The 17,436-nt window shown below is 42.2% G+C and overlaps 1 protein-coding gene across 12 annotated transcripts in view; it reads right to left on the bottom strand.

Moving 5' to 3' along the window:
• Positions 1-17,436, bottom strand: part of gphn (gephyrin) — a 458,009-nt gene that overhangs the window by 141,330 nt on the left and 299,243 nt on the right. For all 12 annotated transcript variants that reach the window (XM_033026893.1, XM_033026894.1, XM_033026895.1 and 9 more), the window contains one exon: positions 5,532-5,574. In XM_033026893.1, the coding sequence (XP_032882784.1) occupies positions 5,532-5,574 (43 nt within the window). The remainder of the gene's footprint in view (positions 1-5,531; positions 5,575-17,436) is intronic.

Below are 17,436 nucleotides of genomic sequence, written 5' to 3'. Positions count from 1 at the left end.
CATTATATGAACGTAGTGGCCAGTGCGATATCCGTGCGATATCCGTAATAACTCTTGCGGGTACCGTGGGAACTCCTGCGAACGGTGAACCCGGAAGCTGGACAGAGGGGACAGAAGGTGATTACATATTATCTTCAGTGGGATTGAATTTAAAAAATAAATAAAAATAAAGATTTACATCCGCATATGGACATCAACTTATTCATGAGTTATGTTAATGAGATTCAAGAAAATAACTATAATCTTTAAAAGGGACTTTAAAAGGGACTTTACTGAAAGGTTACGCATTTTTATGGTCCGTGAGATATTTTTCACATGTACTTCTTTGAGAGATACAGGTCGGAGTCCTCGGGTCCAGGGGTCCGGAACGCTACCAATCAATGTTGTGCAGAGACCCGTGTAAGGAGTGAACTGCACATGCTGGTTTAAACCGAAGACAGACACAAAAAGCTGGAGTAACTCAGCGAGTCAAGCAGCATCTCTGGAGAAAAAAAGCTGATGTTTCGGGACGAGACACATCTTCAGACTCAATTCCGATTAGGATGTCTGAAGAAGGGCTCCGATTCGAATCGTCACCTATTCTTTTTCTCCAGAGATGATGCCTGACCCGCTGACTTACTCCAGCTTTTTATGCTTTTCTTCCCAGATCTGACTTACCTGCTGAGTTACACCAACATTTTGTGTCCTTCTGTGCATATTAACCAGCATTAACCAGCGTCTGCAGTTCCTTTAGACATTACATAACTTCAGATTTTAGAGATATAGCGCGTGGGAACTCCTGCGAACGGTAAACCCGGAAGCTGGACAGAGGGGACAGAGGGTGACTAAAAAAGGTGGTCTCAAAAGGACACATGGGAACATGTGTCCTTCGAGGACGTCCCACCTAATTGTCATTGTTGGATAATCTTTTTAACAGGAACACTTGCAGAGATGGCTCCCAGAAAATCTCAAAGGAAGGGGGTAAAGCTGGTCAGAGATGTTTTTGCCATGCAGGAGAATGAGGAGGAGACGCAGCAAGAGAGACAGGTGGAGAGGCAACAGGAGATGCCACAGATAACACTGCCTGTGGGCTCCTTGGAGCAGGGAGAGGGTGAGCAAGGTTCGGCAGCCTGGCCAGCTGTTCGACCTTTAGACTTTCGCTTACCGCCGACACCTCCAGCCCTCCTTCTCATGGCCGATCATCGGTTCATGAGTTGGATGGGGTGCCGAATATTCTCCGGTGCCCGGGCCAAAACTCCTCAGCTGGCCCACCGGCTCGGTCAACGAATTGCCGTCGGCAAATTTGTCCCTTATTTTGACCCTTTGACCCTTATTTAGGAGTGAGAAAGTTGTCAACCCTAGTTGGCGTGGGCAAGTTGGGCCGAAGGGCTTGCTTCCGTGCCCAATTACTTCATGACTTTGCACAAATATGGTTAGAATTCTCAATTAATGCAGATAACTGTCTTGCTCTTCCGACCCCTGTGCATGCCTGGCACGCTTGCCAGATGTGGGCTTGGCGTGCAAGCGGCTGAGCAAATAGGGACCCATCTAGCAAGCCAGAAGGAGCTCAGAGGGTGGGTGGTCCACCGAAAGGGTCACGTGGGGAGAAGGGGGGGGGGCGGTTGATTGACAGCGGAGGCGACCATTCGCAGGCAGGCGGCGACGACGTCACAAAGGGAGGGGTCGGGGAGGGAGCGGGCGGGCCAATGGGAGCGGGCGAGGTGGGCGGGACCATGCCCCCTTTGTTACTGTAGCGAGATGGAGGAGCCGTGGGCGCGGGGGCAGCAGCAGCAGCGGCGCCGCGGCAACAACAACAACAACAACAACAGCAGCAGCAGCAGCAGCGGCAGGAGATGCCTCTGGTTGCACTGCTTGTGCTGCTGCGCCCTGCTCTTCCTCCTTGTGACTCTGCAGGTCAGGCACTTTCTTGCTGCTCTGTCCCATTTGGAGACAGAGGCCCTATTGCCACCTCCCTACCCCCCTAGTCTGATCGGAGCAGATCACGGTGCAGGGATGGATCATCTGCGAGGCAGCAGTAAACACCCTCTCTGTAAAAGGTCATGTCCTTCCTTCACATCGTTTTTGCATTCACGTCCACGTTTTTAATGCAAGCTCCGAGTAAACTTGCACATTCCTGCCAATGGGTCTCTGCCCATATACTGCCAATGAACTTGCATTTACGTGGCGCCTTTCACCACCTTGGAAGATCATAAAGTGCAATTCGGCCAGTAAGTTAGGTTTGAAGCATTACAAATCAAAGCAAGTACTGGAATCACAGCATCTGTGGTTACTACTGGATAGATTAATAAAGGCACTCCCGTTATAAAAGTAAAACGAATTCACGAATTGAAAAGTTGACTGGTAAATGTGTGCACATGTAAGATTTTTATATGCATATGTGCAAGCTTCGTCTTTATGAATAGCGCCTGGGATAAACCATAGTTTAGACATTTAAATGATCGCCATACAAAAGTTATTAATTTATAAAAACTATTTTCCTCCATTTAAAAGTTTCCCATTCATTTAAAATCCAGTTGCAAACATTTTGATGGCTACGTTGCAATTTACTTTCTTGCCATAATACAGAAGACATTTGAGCCGATTCAACCAAGGGAGGATATATATAGTGTGTGAAAAAAAAAGTTACATCATTTGTGTCACGTGTAGTTCACGATGTTCATTCAAGATTTAACGCGACAGCTCGGGAAACGGCCAAGTAACTCGCACGAATAACATAAATGCCGAGTACCGTGGGAACTCTTTATCTACTGCCGTTATATCGTGCGAGACTCGTGCTGGACCACGACCTCTTCACTCTGGTGACATCTTGCGTCAACTCGCCCCGTGAAAAGGCCCTTTAACTGTAACGTTTATAGTTAAACATCAATGTTCTTCTCTTATCTCACCACCATTCTCTCCGCCAACACTGAGCCTCTGAAATTTTGTTTCATTCCTAGTGCTGAGATATATTTGAGATGTGTAAAACTGTGCTCACAAATTATCGTTTTGAAAAAATAAAGAAGCTATTTAGCTATCGCTAGGTGCACAATTACTGATAAAGGCAGGCAGGGATGAATTTCTGTAAGGTTTGTTTCAAGTCCATTACGTCATTGCTGTTACTTCCTTACTATTGGTATGAAACCACACTAATGATCAACAAAAAGTTCTGGAATAACTCAGCGGGACTGACAACATCAGAGTTTGAAGAATGGTCCCAATCCAAAACGTCACTTATCCATGCTGCCAGACCCCCTGGGCTACTCCAGCACTATGTCTTTACTTTAGAGATACAGCACAGAAACAAGTCCTTCAGCCCACCAAGTCCATGCTGTCCAGTGATCACCCCGTACACTAGCATTATCATGCACACCAGGGACAATTTACAATTTTAACCGAAGTCAATTAACCTACACACCTGTACATCTTTGGAGTGTGGGAGGAAACCAGAGCACCTGGAGAAAACTCACACGGTCGTAGGGAGAATATATGAACTTCAGACAACACCCGTATTCAGGATCGAACCCGGGTCTCTGGTGCTGTAAGGTAGCAACTCTACCGCTGTGTCACTGTTCCACTCTCTTTTATTTGGATAACTGTACCTGCAGTACCTTGTGTCTGATTATACACATTTGGAAGAGTAGCCTTAAGGAATTACCATAAGTGCAATTCTATTGAGTTGAAGTGAATGAAAAATATCCAGATTCACCCAGACCCCTGCTACAAATCCCTTGTGATGTTACATGTAAGCAAAGTGTATTTTAGCCCCTCCTAGTGGTTGCTTAAAAGATTGCGGCCACCTAAATTCACTCTTGTTCTCCATTCGTTGCTTGTGATCACATGATTGGACTCATGGATGAGACAGGCCATTTTGTATTGGGACCAGGACAGCAATGTGCTCTGAAGCCCTCTCTGTGTACAGCCACACATGCAAGGGGACAGAATATCCCTTGAAGCCACCATCCTAGATATATGCAATCAGCATGTTTGCACGCCGACTGTGAGGATATAGTCACAACGGATTTAAGAGACAATTTTCATAAAGTCATCTCATCAGCCTTAATCAATTTTCCTTATACCATCAACTGCACAACCTTTAGACTTCCCAATAATGGATCCGATCGCTGCTTAAAAACAGTAAACATATTTTGTTTCAAAGTCCTGCTTTGTCCTTTTTAGGGTTATGTTCTGCCTGGCTTCAGATGAGGCATCAAAACAAAAGCAGTACAGGCAGCTCCATGAAAAACCTTAAGACAGTTAACCACGTTTCAATAATTCAAACAGCATGTGCATTCTAAACAATGTTTCACGATGGTGTCTTTGCTCAGTGCTGCTATTCTCAATAGCCAAATACAGGACAATCGTAAACCATTCACCATCTTTTTGTTTAAAATCTTTTTTTCTCTGGAACAAAGCAAGAAAAACCTTACTTTCAGTTCCACAAAAATGGAACAACAACCCTGCAGAGGTCAAGGGATATGGCTAAGCAGGGCCGGCCTTAAGCCGATTGGACCGATTGCTCCCAATTGGGCCCCGCACCTAAGGGGGGCCCCGCGCTAGAGTAATCCAAAGCTCCGCTCTGGAATCTTTGGAGTAATCTACCCTCAGCTCGGGTAGATCTACATCGAGGGAGGGGGGAAAGAGGGGTGGAGAGAGAGTAGAGGGGTGGAGGGGGAAGAAGGGGTAGACGGGGAGGGGGGTGTGAGGAGGAATGGAGAAGGGGGGGAGGGGGAGGTCTCTCAAGGTCCCAGGGCAGCGCTCCCGCTCCTCCAGTCGTCGTGATTCACGCACACAGCCCCGGTTCCACCCCTCTCCCCAGGGAGACACGGTGAACAGGGAGGGCCTAGCCCGGGTTTGGAACAACGTTTACAAACCTCGGCCTCAGCTCACATGCGTTCGCCCGGACCCCAGCATCCGCTCCCGCCGCCGGCCCTCTCCCTCCCTTCTCTCCTTCCCTTCCCTTCTTCCCTCCCTCCCTTCCCTTCTTCCCTCCCTCCTCTCCTTCCCTCCCTCCTTCCTCTCTCTCTTTTCCTTTCTCTCCTTCCCTCCCTCCCTTCTTTCTCTCCTTCCCTCCCCCCCTTCTTTCTCTCCCTCCCTCCCTTCTTTCTCTCCTTCCCTCACGCCTTTCTCTCCTTTCCTCACTCCCTTCCCTCACTCCCTTCTCTCCCTCCCTCCCGCACACATAACGCAGACGAGACACATACACACAGATGACACACACACACGACACACACGCAGACGACACACACGCACAGACGAGACACACACACACACACAGACACACACACACAGACAACACGCACACACACACACACAGACGACACACACACACAGACGACACACACACAGAGACGACACACAGAGACGACACACACACACGCACACCCCCCCCCCCTCAAGTTAGGATGGGGTAGAATGGGACTGATTGGATATTATGATTGCAATATGTGCAGGAATGCAAATAATGCCAGAAACACCACTTGCAATTAAAGATTTTTTTTTTCACATACCTACATTATAAGGTACACAATGAACAAAACGACTTAAGTACTCACTGGCTCTCAGGATGTTTTCCTTGCTGCTGCAACGAGACTGGACCTGCAAGGAGAATGGACAGTATTTATAAAATCTACACAATGTATTGAAAGTTCAAACGTACATACATGCAGTGAGTTGCACACAATAGATCATGATGAACAAAGCTGGATCACCACCATGAAATGACAATTTGTGCAAGAATGCTACAATGGGAAAGCTTATGATTCTTCATCCTAGAAATATTAAAATGTAAATGAGTGAAATCTGGAAAACCCATCAAAATGGAGGCAAAACGTTATTCGACAGAACATAGTAGCTCAAAATAAATTTGCTTCAGATCTGCTGAGCACAAGTAGCCATGAAAACTGCATGAAGGAATAAAAGGTTGTCAGAAATGAATGTGACATGTTGCAGTAAACTAATCCATGTAGAAGGGCTTGTGTGTTCTGGATCTAGCAATTGCCTTTCGAAATAAATGTATAGACACATGTGCACACATGCGTGCACACACACACGCACACACACACACTAGACACAAAACAGTAAGAATTACACCATAAATTAAATAGAAAGGTCTAAATGTGGAAATGATAACTGAAACATTCTAAGACAAATGTTAAAGGCACAGACTAGTGGACAGTGTTAAGGTGGGAAAAACAAACAATCAAGAATCTTCACATAGATAGAATAGCAAGGAGCTAGAACTCATAGCGCAAAGCAGAGTTTGCGAATGGTAGCAGCTCCTTTGATCAGTAATAGTTACTCGTGAGTTGTATCCTCTATGCCTTCTGAGTTCATCTTTAAGCCCTTCCAACCTATGGTGGAGCTAATGTGTAAACAAAAACAAAAGATTTATAATGAACAGAGAAGCTCAGAAATCTAAGAATTTTTTTTGAAAGATGAACTACGTAAACAAAAGAACTAATGAGAGGTATATTATATGTTTGGCCTTTTTACAATTTTCAAACACACTTGCTACCAACACACGAGAAAACATGCAAATTGTGGAACCACCAGCATTAACCCACACACAAGACAGGAAAAAACAGGCAGGATCTGCTTGGCAATTCAAGCAAAATAAGAGCCATGAAGCACAGAGAGGAAATTAAAAGAACAAACATAAAACAAGTATCAATTTTACTGCATGCCACGTTCCCCACTATAACCCTAAATCATTATACTTTTGCACAATACTTTCAGAAATTAAAACCTGAACATGCCTTGTCCCCGTAGGTTAGTGTCCCTCTCACTTTCTTTAGAAGAGTGTTTTAAAAAAAACTTTTACACCGCCCCTATCTTGTGACCTATCGGTATAAATAGAATGACAGATCTGCACAGTTACTTCTGTGCAGGTTGGAATGAATCAAAACTGAAGTCTCCTTGAGAGACAACAATAAAACGTTTTTAGGTGTATGATTGGGATTAACTGAGTTGCCAGAACTATACATTTTTACAAGGCTATAAACATACTATGGAAGATTCTTTCAGTTACATGAAAAGAAGAACAAAGGAGAGAAAAAGAATGCTGACTTTGAATGAAGCAATCCAATTGCTTTGTCATCTGTTGTTGACAGTTTGCTAGGGTGCGAGTAGTGAACATCAGCACAACCGATTAACAAGACAAAGAAAACATAAGCTTTTAATGAACCGATGAAATAGATATAATGAACTAGCAACATTTGTATTTGCCCTTTTATCTTTTATTATTGTCATTAAGTGCATTATCTAGTCCACCTGTCAGTAAGCTGGATAATGAAAAGCAAATTTAGACCAGAAAAATTAATGATGCAAGAAAAGGAACAAGAGAAGTTCAATACAAAGGTAGTGAGACATGAGAAATTAAAGTAGAGAAAATGTACAGCTCATCTCAAATAATGAAATAACATGTCTCATTTTGTGTTAAAGTACAATGTTGTGCTGAAAGTAAATACTTGACCACATAATCACACTCAATTAGTTGTCAGCTAAATCAGCGATATGAATGCCATCCTGAACAGTATTTTTCAGATACATCTATGCAGGTATGTTCATTCAAATGAGACTTAAAGTAATGTTGATAATTATTCATGCTTTTGATCCGTTAAACATCAAACTTTAAACCACATTAACAATACTTGGTCTACCCTTACTTGGAAGGATAAATGATTTAATTGCAAATCTTCATAATGAAGATCAGGGATTTAGACAGCCACAACAGTATCATAGCAACACTAAAAATATTCCATTTTAAAAATGTGCACAGGATTTAGCCAATTATTTTCTTCATCTGCTGCTTTCTTGAATATATATTTTTGTATGTTTTGATATGTCGTTTCTTCATGCCTGTAAATCCTTATTTAATTCTTTTTTTTATAAAATAACTTCTGGAAGTCCACCTCTGTCAATAGTTGACAATAAATTAATGTTACATTGGATGAGCAGTGAAAAACCCTATTTCTGTTTTTAAACAAGAGTGAGCAGATGAATGCTCATAAAACAGCAGGGATTATAGTTTGTTCCTCTAATTGTAATCTTCCACTATTTCCACTGAATTTATATTTAACTTCAAAATGGAATATGCACATCATAGGTAAGGCCAACATTTATTGCCTGCACATAACTATCCAGACAAAGGTGATAATTCACCTTTTCCAACAGCTACATCCTGCATGGGTCACTGTATTGGATAGGAAAGTTCCACTTTATTGATTCAGCAATGTATTCCTGTAGCAGATGATTTGGAAGGGGGAGTGAGAGGGGACGGAGGTGGGGGAATTTTCAAGATAGTGATGTATGTTGTCACTGTTCATCTTATTGGCAGAGGTCATGAGGTGTACTGACAAGAAATCTTGGTGAATTGTTGCACAACATTTCATTGGTGGCACAACTGCAGGTATACAGCACTGTTGATGGAATGAGTGAAGTTTTAAGGTTGTGAATGGTGAGACAATCGAGAGATTATCCCATTACATCCTTGTCATGCTCTGAAGGGGTTTCAGGAGGTTTGCCATTCACCTCGTAACTCAAAGCCTCTACCAACATTAAGAACAAAGGCGGCAGGCCCATGGAAATACTAACAGTTAGTTCCCTCCACATCACATACCATGCTGACTTGCAAATATATTATTCATTCATTGTTGATAGGTCTAAATGCATTACGCGAATAAGGGTGGCAGTGATTCAAGCAGATGGCTTATGATTCTCTTCTTAAGGACAATAAATGTTCGTGTTTCCAGTGACACATTATCCTGAAAAAAGAATAAACTGATAACAAATGACTGGTCCAATTAAGTTTCTGATCAACAATGCCTGTACCGGCACAGTACTGAATGGGGATTGAACAATAGATCAAGACTTTGGACATCATAGGAAGATAGAGTTTGGATGCTACTGTACAAGTCCCAGCCAATATACACCCTTGTTGGGCAGATATTGCCTGCTACTTGTAATGGACACACATTGTCTTCTCTTGATCAGTCTAAGCCTGATTGTTAATCTTGCTGCATGCTAACAAAGAATGTTTCATTATCTGTTTTTGAGAATTGCTGTCTGAGATCTGTAGTCTCCAGTTAACAATACTTAGTTATGTGTGTAACAACCTTCTTAGAAAAGGCTGTGCCACAGTTAAAATGCAAAAACTGCAACAACATAAAACCTACTGAACAGTTTATTGTGCCTGATATTTGTAGTCTTTCAACCTTTTTTGGGAGAAGAAAAAAAAAATTGCATCAAGAGGTGGAAGGTTTATGAAGTAAACACACGTTAATTATTTATACCTGTGTTATGGGAGTGGTACCAGTGATATTTTATGCTAAAAATAATATCTTTAAAACAGAGACCCCTAGCCACAAATTCCTAGAAATTTCAGGCAATTGAGATACAATTCCAAAGGAAAGTGCATTCACAGCACATAAGCCTAATATTGCATTGGGTTTGTGGGTACATCACTGGGCCTCAAATTGTATTGTATGATGACAGGTCACAACCTGCTTTTGATAGATGCCTTAAACTCAAAGATGAAAAGGACCGCACCAAAATGGCACAAAGCCTGAATATCATGGAAATAAGGTGAGAAGTGATGCAAAAATGATTTTGAGGGCTAACATGCTATTTCACCTGATGGAAAGGATGAAACAATCCTGCTTCCTTTCAGTACCTAAATAAGATAATTATTTGCCTTTGAGGAAAATATTTATTGCAGTTTCGTGTACTTTGCATCATTCTCAGCTGTACAGACAATTTAAAGAAGAAACCATACCAATTCTGCTCTTAAAGTTGCATGTAGAGCAGAAATTAGAAGAGATGATAAATTTATCATCATGGAACAGTTGTCTTACTGCTCCCTGATGCAGTTATTTATAGGGTAACATTTTCAACTGGTATTATACATACAAACACTCCAAATTTTAAAAGATGAATATTCCTTACAAATGGTATCATGACGAATGCATTATGAATCCACTAACCATTCATAATGTAAATTTTACCCAGTGAAAGATTTGATCTCTTAGTTCCTCTTACCTATCAGAATGCTGTTTGTAAGTCTTCATACTGATATTAGCAATGGTTTATTATTGTCAAAATACAGTAATAAACTCTGTTTTGCTTGTTATCCATCAAACCATACAAACATAAACCTGTCAGGTAGTGTAAAAAACAAAATAAAGTGAAGAATATAGTGTTACAGCTACAGAGGAAGTGCAGATTTTAAAAAGTGTTAGGGTGGCAATGAGGAAGATTAGAAGATTGAGATCTTCACCCCTAGCACACGAGAAGTTCTAATTACAAACAGAATGACAATTTTATGTTTAGGGTCAAAATATAAATGTTAACTATTTCCAACAACATAAGCATACTGAAAGCATATTAGAATAATATCAAGGTATTCTGACAATTGAATAACTAAAAAGGTTCCACCCATGATTAGATACCAATAATTTGATCTTTAACCTGTTCCCCTAAAGTACTGTTTGTTAGTTTGACAGTTCAAAACACACCATATTGATTTTCTTATTCTTCATAGGTGAATGGAGTTTTGTAATAATTCAGAAGAAAGGCAAGAAAAATGTAGCTATAGAATATCCAACAAAATTAGCACTGGAGTAAGCTTCCATTGCAGCAGTCTTAATTATATGGCAAGCAAAGGTTTCTAATTTGGAACTGGCTCCCAAAGGGCATTAAACCAAATACATGCTGTTTTACAACTATTTTAGTTAAGACTAAGTGTTATGCACAGGGTATGAAAAGAAATGGGGTAAAAGCAAGATACTTCTAAAACTTTGACTTTTCTGATGTTGGATTAAGTAAATGGCAAACAAATCTGTAACACCGACTATCTTCAGATGATCAATGTGAACTGGAACACTGCAAGGACAGCCAATTATACCAGCAGTGGAGTGTGAACAACTGCAAAGGAAACTAATTTGTTGCTGAGGTCAATGTTAAACTTGATATTTTAGAAAACAGTTCTGTGAATTTTGAGTTTTCCATGATGCATGAAATATTATAAAAGATGCAGTTATAAAATATGCAAAAAAGATAAAACAATGCACACTCAAATCCATAAAGAGTTGATGGTTAATCCGAATTAAAGACACATACACTCAAATGGAAATTACAGATATATCAAAAAAACTAACATTAAAAAACAATCTCTACAGTTTTTCAATCCTTTCAGTACTGGTAGTAAATTATTTTTGCATGGGGACTTTGACTGAACTAAAGGATATCCAAGTGGTCTTTCAAATTGCGAAAGCCAATTCCAAACCAGAAAGTGAAATAAACCAGTTTTGATTATCATGAACCAAGTCAAATGTGAGAAATTATCCAAAGAAAAATTGGAAGACATGTCTACAAATCAAGGCACTACAAGATTAGACTTTAGGCTTTAGAGATACAGTGCAGAGACAGGCCCTTCAGCCCACCAAGTCCACGCTGACCAGTGATCACCCCGTACATTAGCGCTATACGACATGAGGGACAGTTAACAACTTTACTGAAGCCAATTAACCTACAAACTTGTACGTCTTTGGAGTGTGGGAGGAAACCGGAGCACCCGGAGAAAACCCATGCAGACACAGGGAGAACATACAAACTCCATACAGATAGCACCCGTAGCCAGGATTGCTACCCGTAAACCTTGCTCTCTGGCACTGTAAGGCAGCAACTCTACCGCTGTGCCGCCCACTAAAAATAACCTTTGCATCAGAAGTTTAGACTAGTTTATTAGTTTAGGGATACACAATACAATTTATTTGTCACTTGAACCTCATAGAGGCTCAAATGAAATGTTGTTTCTGCAGTCATACACACAAGAAAAAAAGACCCAAGACACAACACAATTTACACATACATCCATCACAGCGCATCTCCTCCTCGCTGTGATGGAAGGCAAAAATACATATCTCTCCCCTGCACTCCCCATTCCCCTCCCGATGTCAGAGTCAAAGCCCCCGGTGGGCGATGGCAATTGTCCCTGCTCCGGGTCTTGTTGTTGGAGCCCCCAGCGGGCGCTAGCAAAGTCCCGCAGCCGTTGAAGCTGCGCAGGGCGGTGATGTAAGGCCCCGCTCCAGGCACTCCTCGACCCCGCGACTCGGGCGGGTGAAGTCGCCGTTGCGGAAGCCCCAAAAAGCGGTCTCCCAGCAGGGACCCGCGGGCTCCCGGTGTCACTGTCCACCGGACCTGCGGTAAGCCTCCGAATCCCCGGGGTCAGGTCGGGTCGCAGCAGCGCGCCACCACCGCTCCACCCGCTCCGAACTCGGCCAGCTCTACGATGGTGAGTAGGTCCGCAGCTCCGCGACTGGAGCCCTAGGTCGTTCCTGCTGGAGGCCGCTCCACGTTGCAGCCCCAATGACAACGGAGACCCGACAGGGAAAAGGTCGGGTTCTCCGTGCAGGGGAAAGATTTTAAAAGTTTCCCCCCCCCCCCACACACACACACACATACCCCATCAAAAAAAAAAAAAAACTACATTAAAACGGGACAAAAAATAACAAAAAGACAGACGGACTGCAGAGGCCGCTGCGACGTGAGATACAGTGTGGAAGCAGGCCCACCGAGTCCACGCCAACCAGTGATCACTTGTACACTAGATATATCCTGCACTCTAGGTACCATTTACAGAAGCCAATTTACCTACAAACCTGCAGGTCTTTGGAATGTGGGAGGAAACATGAGCACCCGGAGAAAACCAACACGGCCACAGGGAAAAGGTACAAACTCCGTACAGACAGCACAGTTAGTCAGATCGAATCGGGTTTTTATCACTGTACAGCAGGAATTCTACCACTGTGCCACAATGCCACCCCAAACCTCCTGGGAGGAGGGGAGAAAGGGGGAGAATATGTAATGAATCCACGCCTGGTCGATCCTGTGGAGAACATGCATGAAAATGGCTTGGTTGCTAATTACCCTGATATCAGCTATACAAAAAATGCCATAAATGTTCAGCAGCTTGGGAAGCTTCTGCAAAGAGGGAAACAGAGTTAACGTTTCAGGTCAAATATCAGACTTTCATCATGATTTCAGTGCTCAAACAGCACATAATTCATTGTATGGTGAATAGTGAGTTTAAAACTAAGTGCCTTGGTATAAAAGGGAGTTGATTGTTTAGGATGGAAATGAAAATAAATATAAATGGGTTGTAAATCTTTCGAGTTCCCCAACACAAAGCTCAGTCTTTGGGTATTGAGTATTTGACAAGGTGCCACATCAAAATATTGGGGTACTGATTAAAAGCCCAAAGATTGGAGGAAGTGTACTAAAATAGATTGAAAACTGGCTGTCTCGTAGAAAACTGGGAGTTGAAATGTTTTTCAGACTGGAAAGAGGAAATTTGGGATCAGTTCTTGCCACATTGCTGAACATCAAATCTTAAAGGTATGTAAATGCTCACCGACGTCTGACATTGTAGACACTCCTGGGAGATTATTATGCATTAAAGCCCAAATATATTTGAGTGAAACCGATATCAGAATTTCAATTTATCTTGTCATCGACCATTGAACAAATAATAATTTAAATCTGCTTGTTTGTCTGCTGAGTGGCTTCTGTACTTCTTTCCGTTGGCATTAAGATTGATTCCTCTATGTTATCTGGCAAAGTACAGGGAATTATAAATATTAATCTAATAGCAAAGTGTCACTATTTTTTCCAAACTTCAGGACTAAAAATTGTAGATTAGATAAATTTAGCATAAAACCATTGTTATGCATCTGTTTAGAGATCTGATTCAATAATTTTTTTCAAGAGAGGCACCAGCAAAATGTTATTGAGTACTTTTGCATATATAGAAGTGCATGCTAAATTAAAATGACTTTTCAATAAAACTCATAAACATAGGCAAACGAACAGCTCAATTTTAAGCTGCATGCCCTAAGTTGAGGAAAAAGTAAAAGCAAGTCTTCTAGTTTTAGTTGCATTTCATGAGTTGCTCTACAATTCTGAAAAAAAGCCGATTTACTTCAGGAATTAAAATACATGCAAAATGTATGCCATTAACGTCCATTTTAATTGAAAAAAAAAGACTTAATTGAAAAAAAAGAGACTATTAATCTAAATAAAGGTATTTTCTGAACTAGAATTCTTTTTAATCATTTTGATTATTTTATTTGAAGATTTCAGTCTCATTCAAGTATATGGAACCAAAATTACGCACCCCAGCAATAGCCACGAGATACCTTAGCTCTTGCTATAATACTTTCAATAGTTCATGCAACAGTGGAAGATTCTCCATTATCTCTCCAGCATTTGTTGCTAATAGTGAATCCTCCGTAACACAATTTCAGTTCCGCATGCGTTAGCTGACCTTGACTCATCATTCAACGTAGCGGTAGATTTGTTGCCTTACAGGGCCAGAGACCCGGGTTCGATCCCGACTATGGGCGCTGTCTGTACGGAGTTTGTACGTTTTCCTTGTGACCTGTGTGGGTTTTCACCGGGTGCTCTGGTTTGCTCCCACACTCCAAAGACGTACAGGTTTGTAGGCAAATTGGTTTGGTAAAATTGTAAATTGTCCTTGGTGTGTGGGGATCGCTGGTCAGCGAGGTCTCGATGGGCTGAAGCACCTGTTTCTGCTCCGTATCTCTAAACTAAACAAGTCGTCACTTCGCAACTGAGCAACTTCCAGATGGTGATCAATAAGGTTGTCACTGATTGGCTGCTTAGTTTGACAAATAAGGTCTCTGCAAATGAAATTTGAATGTTTTGTCAGTAGAAGAGTGATTACATGAGATTTGGAAAGAAAAGGAGAGCCAAGTTAGTGCTCAAATTAGCAGTTGTGAAGGTTGCAGTGCATGACGATCACTTAACAAAATGAAATCTAGGTTTATCAGGGTTTGAAGAATTAATTCTTCACTGGTAGTTGATGCAGGTACTATCGCAGCGTTTAAGAAAAATTTCGACATGCACATGGATAGGATAGGTCTAGAGGGATATGGGCCAAACGCAGGCAGCTGGGACTAGTGTAGATGGGGCATGTTGGTCTCCACCGGGTGGTGCCAGCAATGGCTGCCTCGCCAGCAGTCTCATGTCCTTTCTCTGTTTTTATTATTTTAAGTATGTCTTAAATGTGCGTTTCAATGTTTCTAGGTTAGTTTATGTGGGGGGAGCGGGGAGCAATAGAGGAAAACTTTTTTTCAGTCTCTCACAATGACAGAGATGCGACTTTCTCAGTGTCACATCTCCCTCTCTCCCCCCCCCCCCGCAGCCCAACAACTGGATTGGTGCGGCCTTTCCTGGAGACCGGCCTGAAGCTTCAAGCCGCAGATCATTGCGGATCTGCGATCCTTTGCTGAGGATCGCCAGAAGAAGTGCTTCCGATCGCGGGGCCTGTGGACTTTTAACATCATGAAGCCATGGTCTCCAGTAAGAAGCGGCCGACTCGGGAACTCCTTGCTGCGGAGTGTTCCGATGCATCCCGACGTCGGAGTTTCGATCATCCCAACGAGAGGGCCTGAACATCGGACCGTCTGTAGCGGATTGCAGATGCTGGAATTCTGAAATAAAACTGATGATGGCTCTTTCATTTGAAACATTAACTCTGTTTTCCTTTCCAAATATGCTGCCTAACTTACTGAGTGCTTCCAGTTTTTCAGTTGTTATCTCAAAGCATATTTTGCTGGATCCAGCCTGATTTTAGCAGTTGCATTGTTCAAGTGAAAATACATACAGTGGGGCTATGAAAGGTGCCATTATCCAAACCAGAACAATGATAACTCATTTAAAAACAAATTAGGATATAACAGAAACTGAATTTTAGCTTGCCAATTTGATTGGAGCATGGAAACCACTGGTAAGATAGAAAATGATTAATTAGTTTAGCATACCTGTTACTGTATTTTAACATGGCCATTGTATTAATGTATAATATTTTGAGAAATTGAGAAGCTATGATGACTGTGCATGTGAATCAAATCCTATTTCACTATGTAAAGCGACATTACAGGTAATGACCCTTCCTGGATTCTGGAGCTGGAACTAAGATGAAGGGAAGTGTCATTGTGCTAAATCAAAGGTTTGGTCACAGGTAGGTTGATCTCATGCTGGAGATTCTGAAGGCATATTTGGAGATAATCTGATAATCTAAAGGGCCCGTCCCACTTAGGCTATTTTTTAGGCGGCTACAGGCGAGTATGCTGTCGCCACATGGTCGCTGGGCTGTCGCCTGTATGTCGTGAGTAGTCTCCTCAGAGTCGTAGCGTCTTTCTGGTCGCCGCTAGATTTTCAATGTTGAAACATTTTCGGAGACAGCCGGCGACAGTGGGTTTGACGCCAATGAGCGTAGCTTGACTTCTCCTGACATAGGTGCTGTCGTAGTTGTCTCCAGGTTAACGTAGGCTGTCGCCAGGTGATGTAGGTTGTCGCCGGTGCTGGCCATTTTTTGTTGTTGTTAAAGTAATGATTCTATTTCAAATTTTATGCCGAAGGGGGGGGTCCAGTCGCCAGTTTTTCGGTGACCCGCTACGACTATGACAGTCGTATGCAGTCGCCTAAACATAGCCCTAAGTGGGACAGGCTCTTAACAGTCTGATGTGGCTGCAGATTGCCACAGGAGGTAATAACAATGAAATATCGCCACAAGAGTGCATTCACTGTCCTAGGTGTTATAATACCTTCAAAAGCACAGGAAAGATGAGTACAAATGCTCATTCACCTATATGGTGATGTGTGTATCACCCAAGGTCTCCACTCTTCTTTCCTCAGCACATAGCAACTCATTTTGTAGGTACCTTACATTTTTCTTGACATACGTTTTCTCATCTATTCACACTCATCTATATGAAATATAGCTTCAGTTAACCTAAAAAATTATCTTTATCCATTATTTTACCGTAAACATACTCTCACTCACAGGTCTCCTCTTCCCATCCTTTTAGAAGTGGAGAGTACACCAGAGAGAGGCAGAGAATTGTAGTGAAGTCACTCACTCTGAGGATGGACCATCACGGGACTTATGCAAGTCATGCACTGGCATAGATAACCAGCTTCAGTGCTAAGAAAGCTGGTTGGATTTTTACCTGCTGATGGATGACGAGCAACAGTCAACGGTGGAGACATGAAGAGCAGGGAAAAGTTCACATTGGAGGAAGCAGAGACATCCAAATAAATGCTCAGATAAACACAGATCTTACATCTTCAGACCACTGACAATGAGCAGGATAGCTGTGGAGTAGCTGTGAAAATTGTGATGACCAGGTGTCCCAGTTGTACTGTGCACACATGCAGAGATGGGAGTGCCTGTTTTGAACAGCTTCTTGCAATTAATTTGTCATCAATACAAAGATTAATCATCAACATGAAACGTCACATGCGACAATCAAACAAATGCTTGCAGAACTTCATCGAGGGCTTGTATACTTTATAAACACCACCTTGAATAGAGACATGAAATCCTAGCCTTGAGCATCATTGCTTCACCAGTATTGCATGCGAGGGATAATGGAG

Source organism: Amblyraja radiata, chromosome 9 (assembly GCF_010909765.2).
Source record: "Amblyraja radiata isolate CabotCenter1 chromosome 9, sAmbRad1.1.pri, whole genome shotgun sequence".
NCBI lineage: Eukaryota > Metazoa > Chordata > Chondrichthyes > Rajiformes > Rajidae > Amblyraja > Amblyraja radiata.
This window is presented reverse-complemented; position numbering and strand designations above follow the sequence as displayed.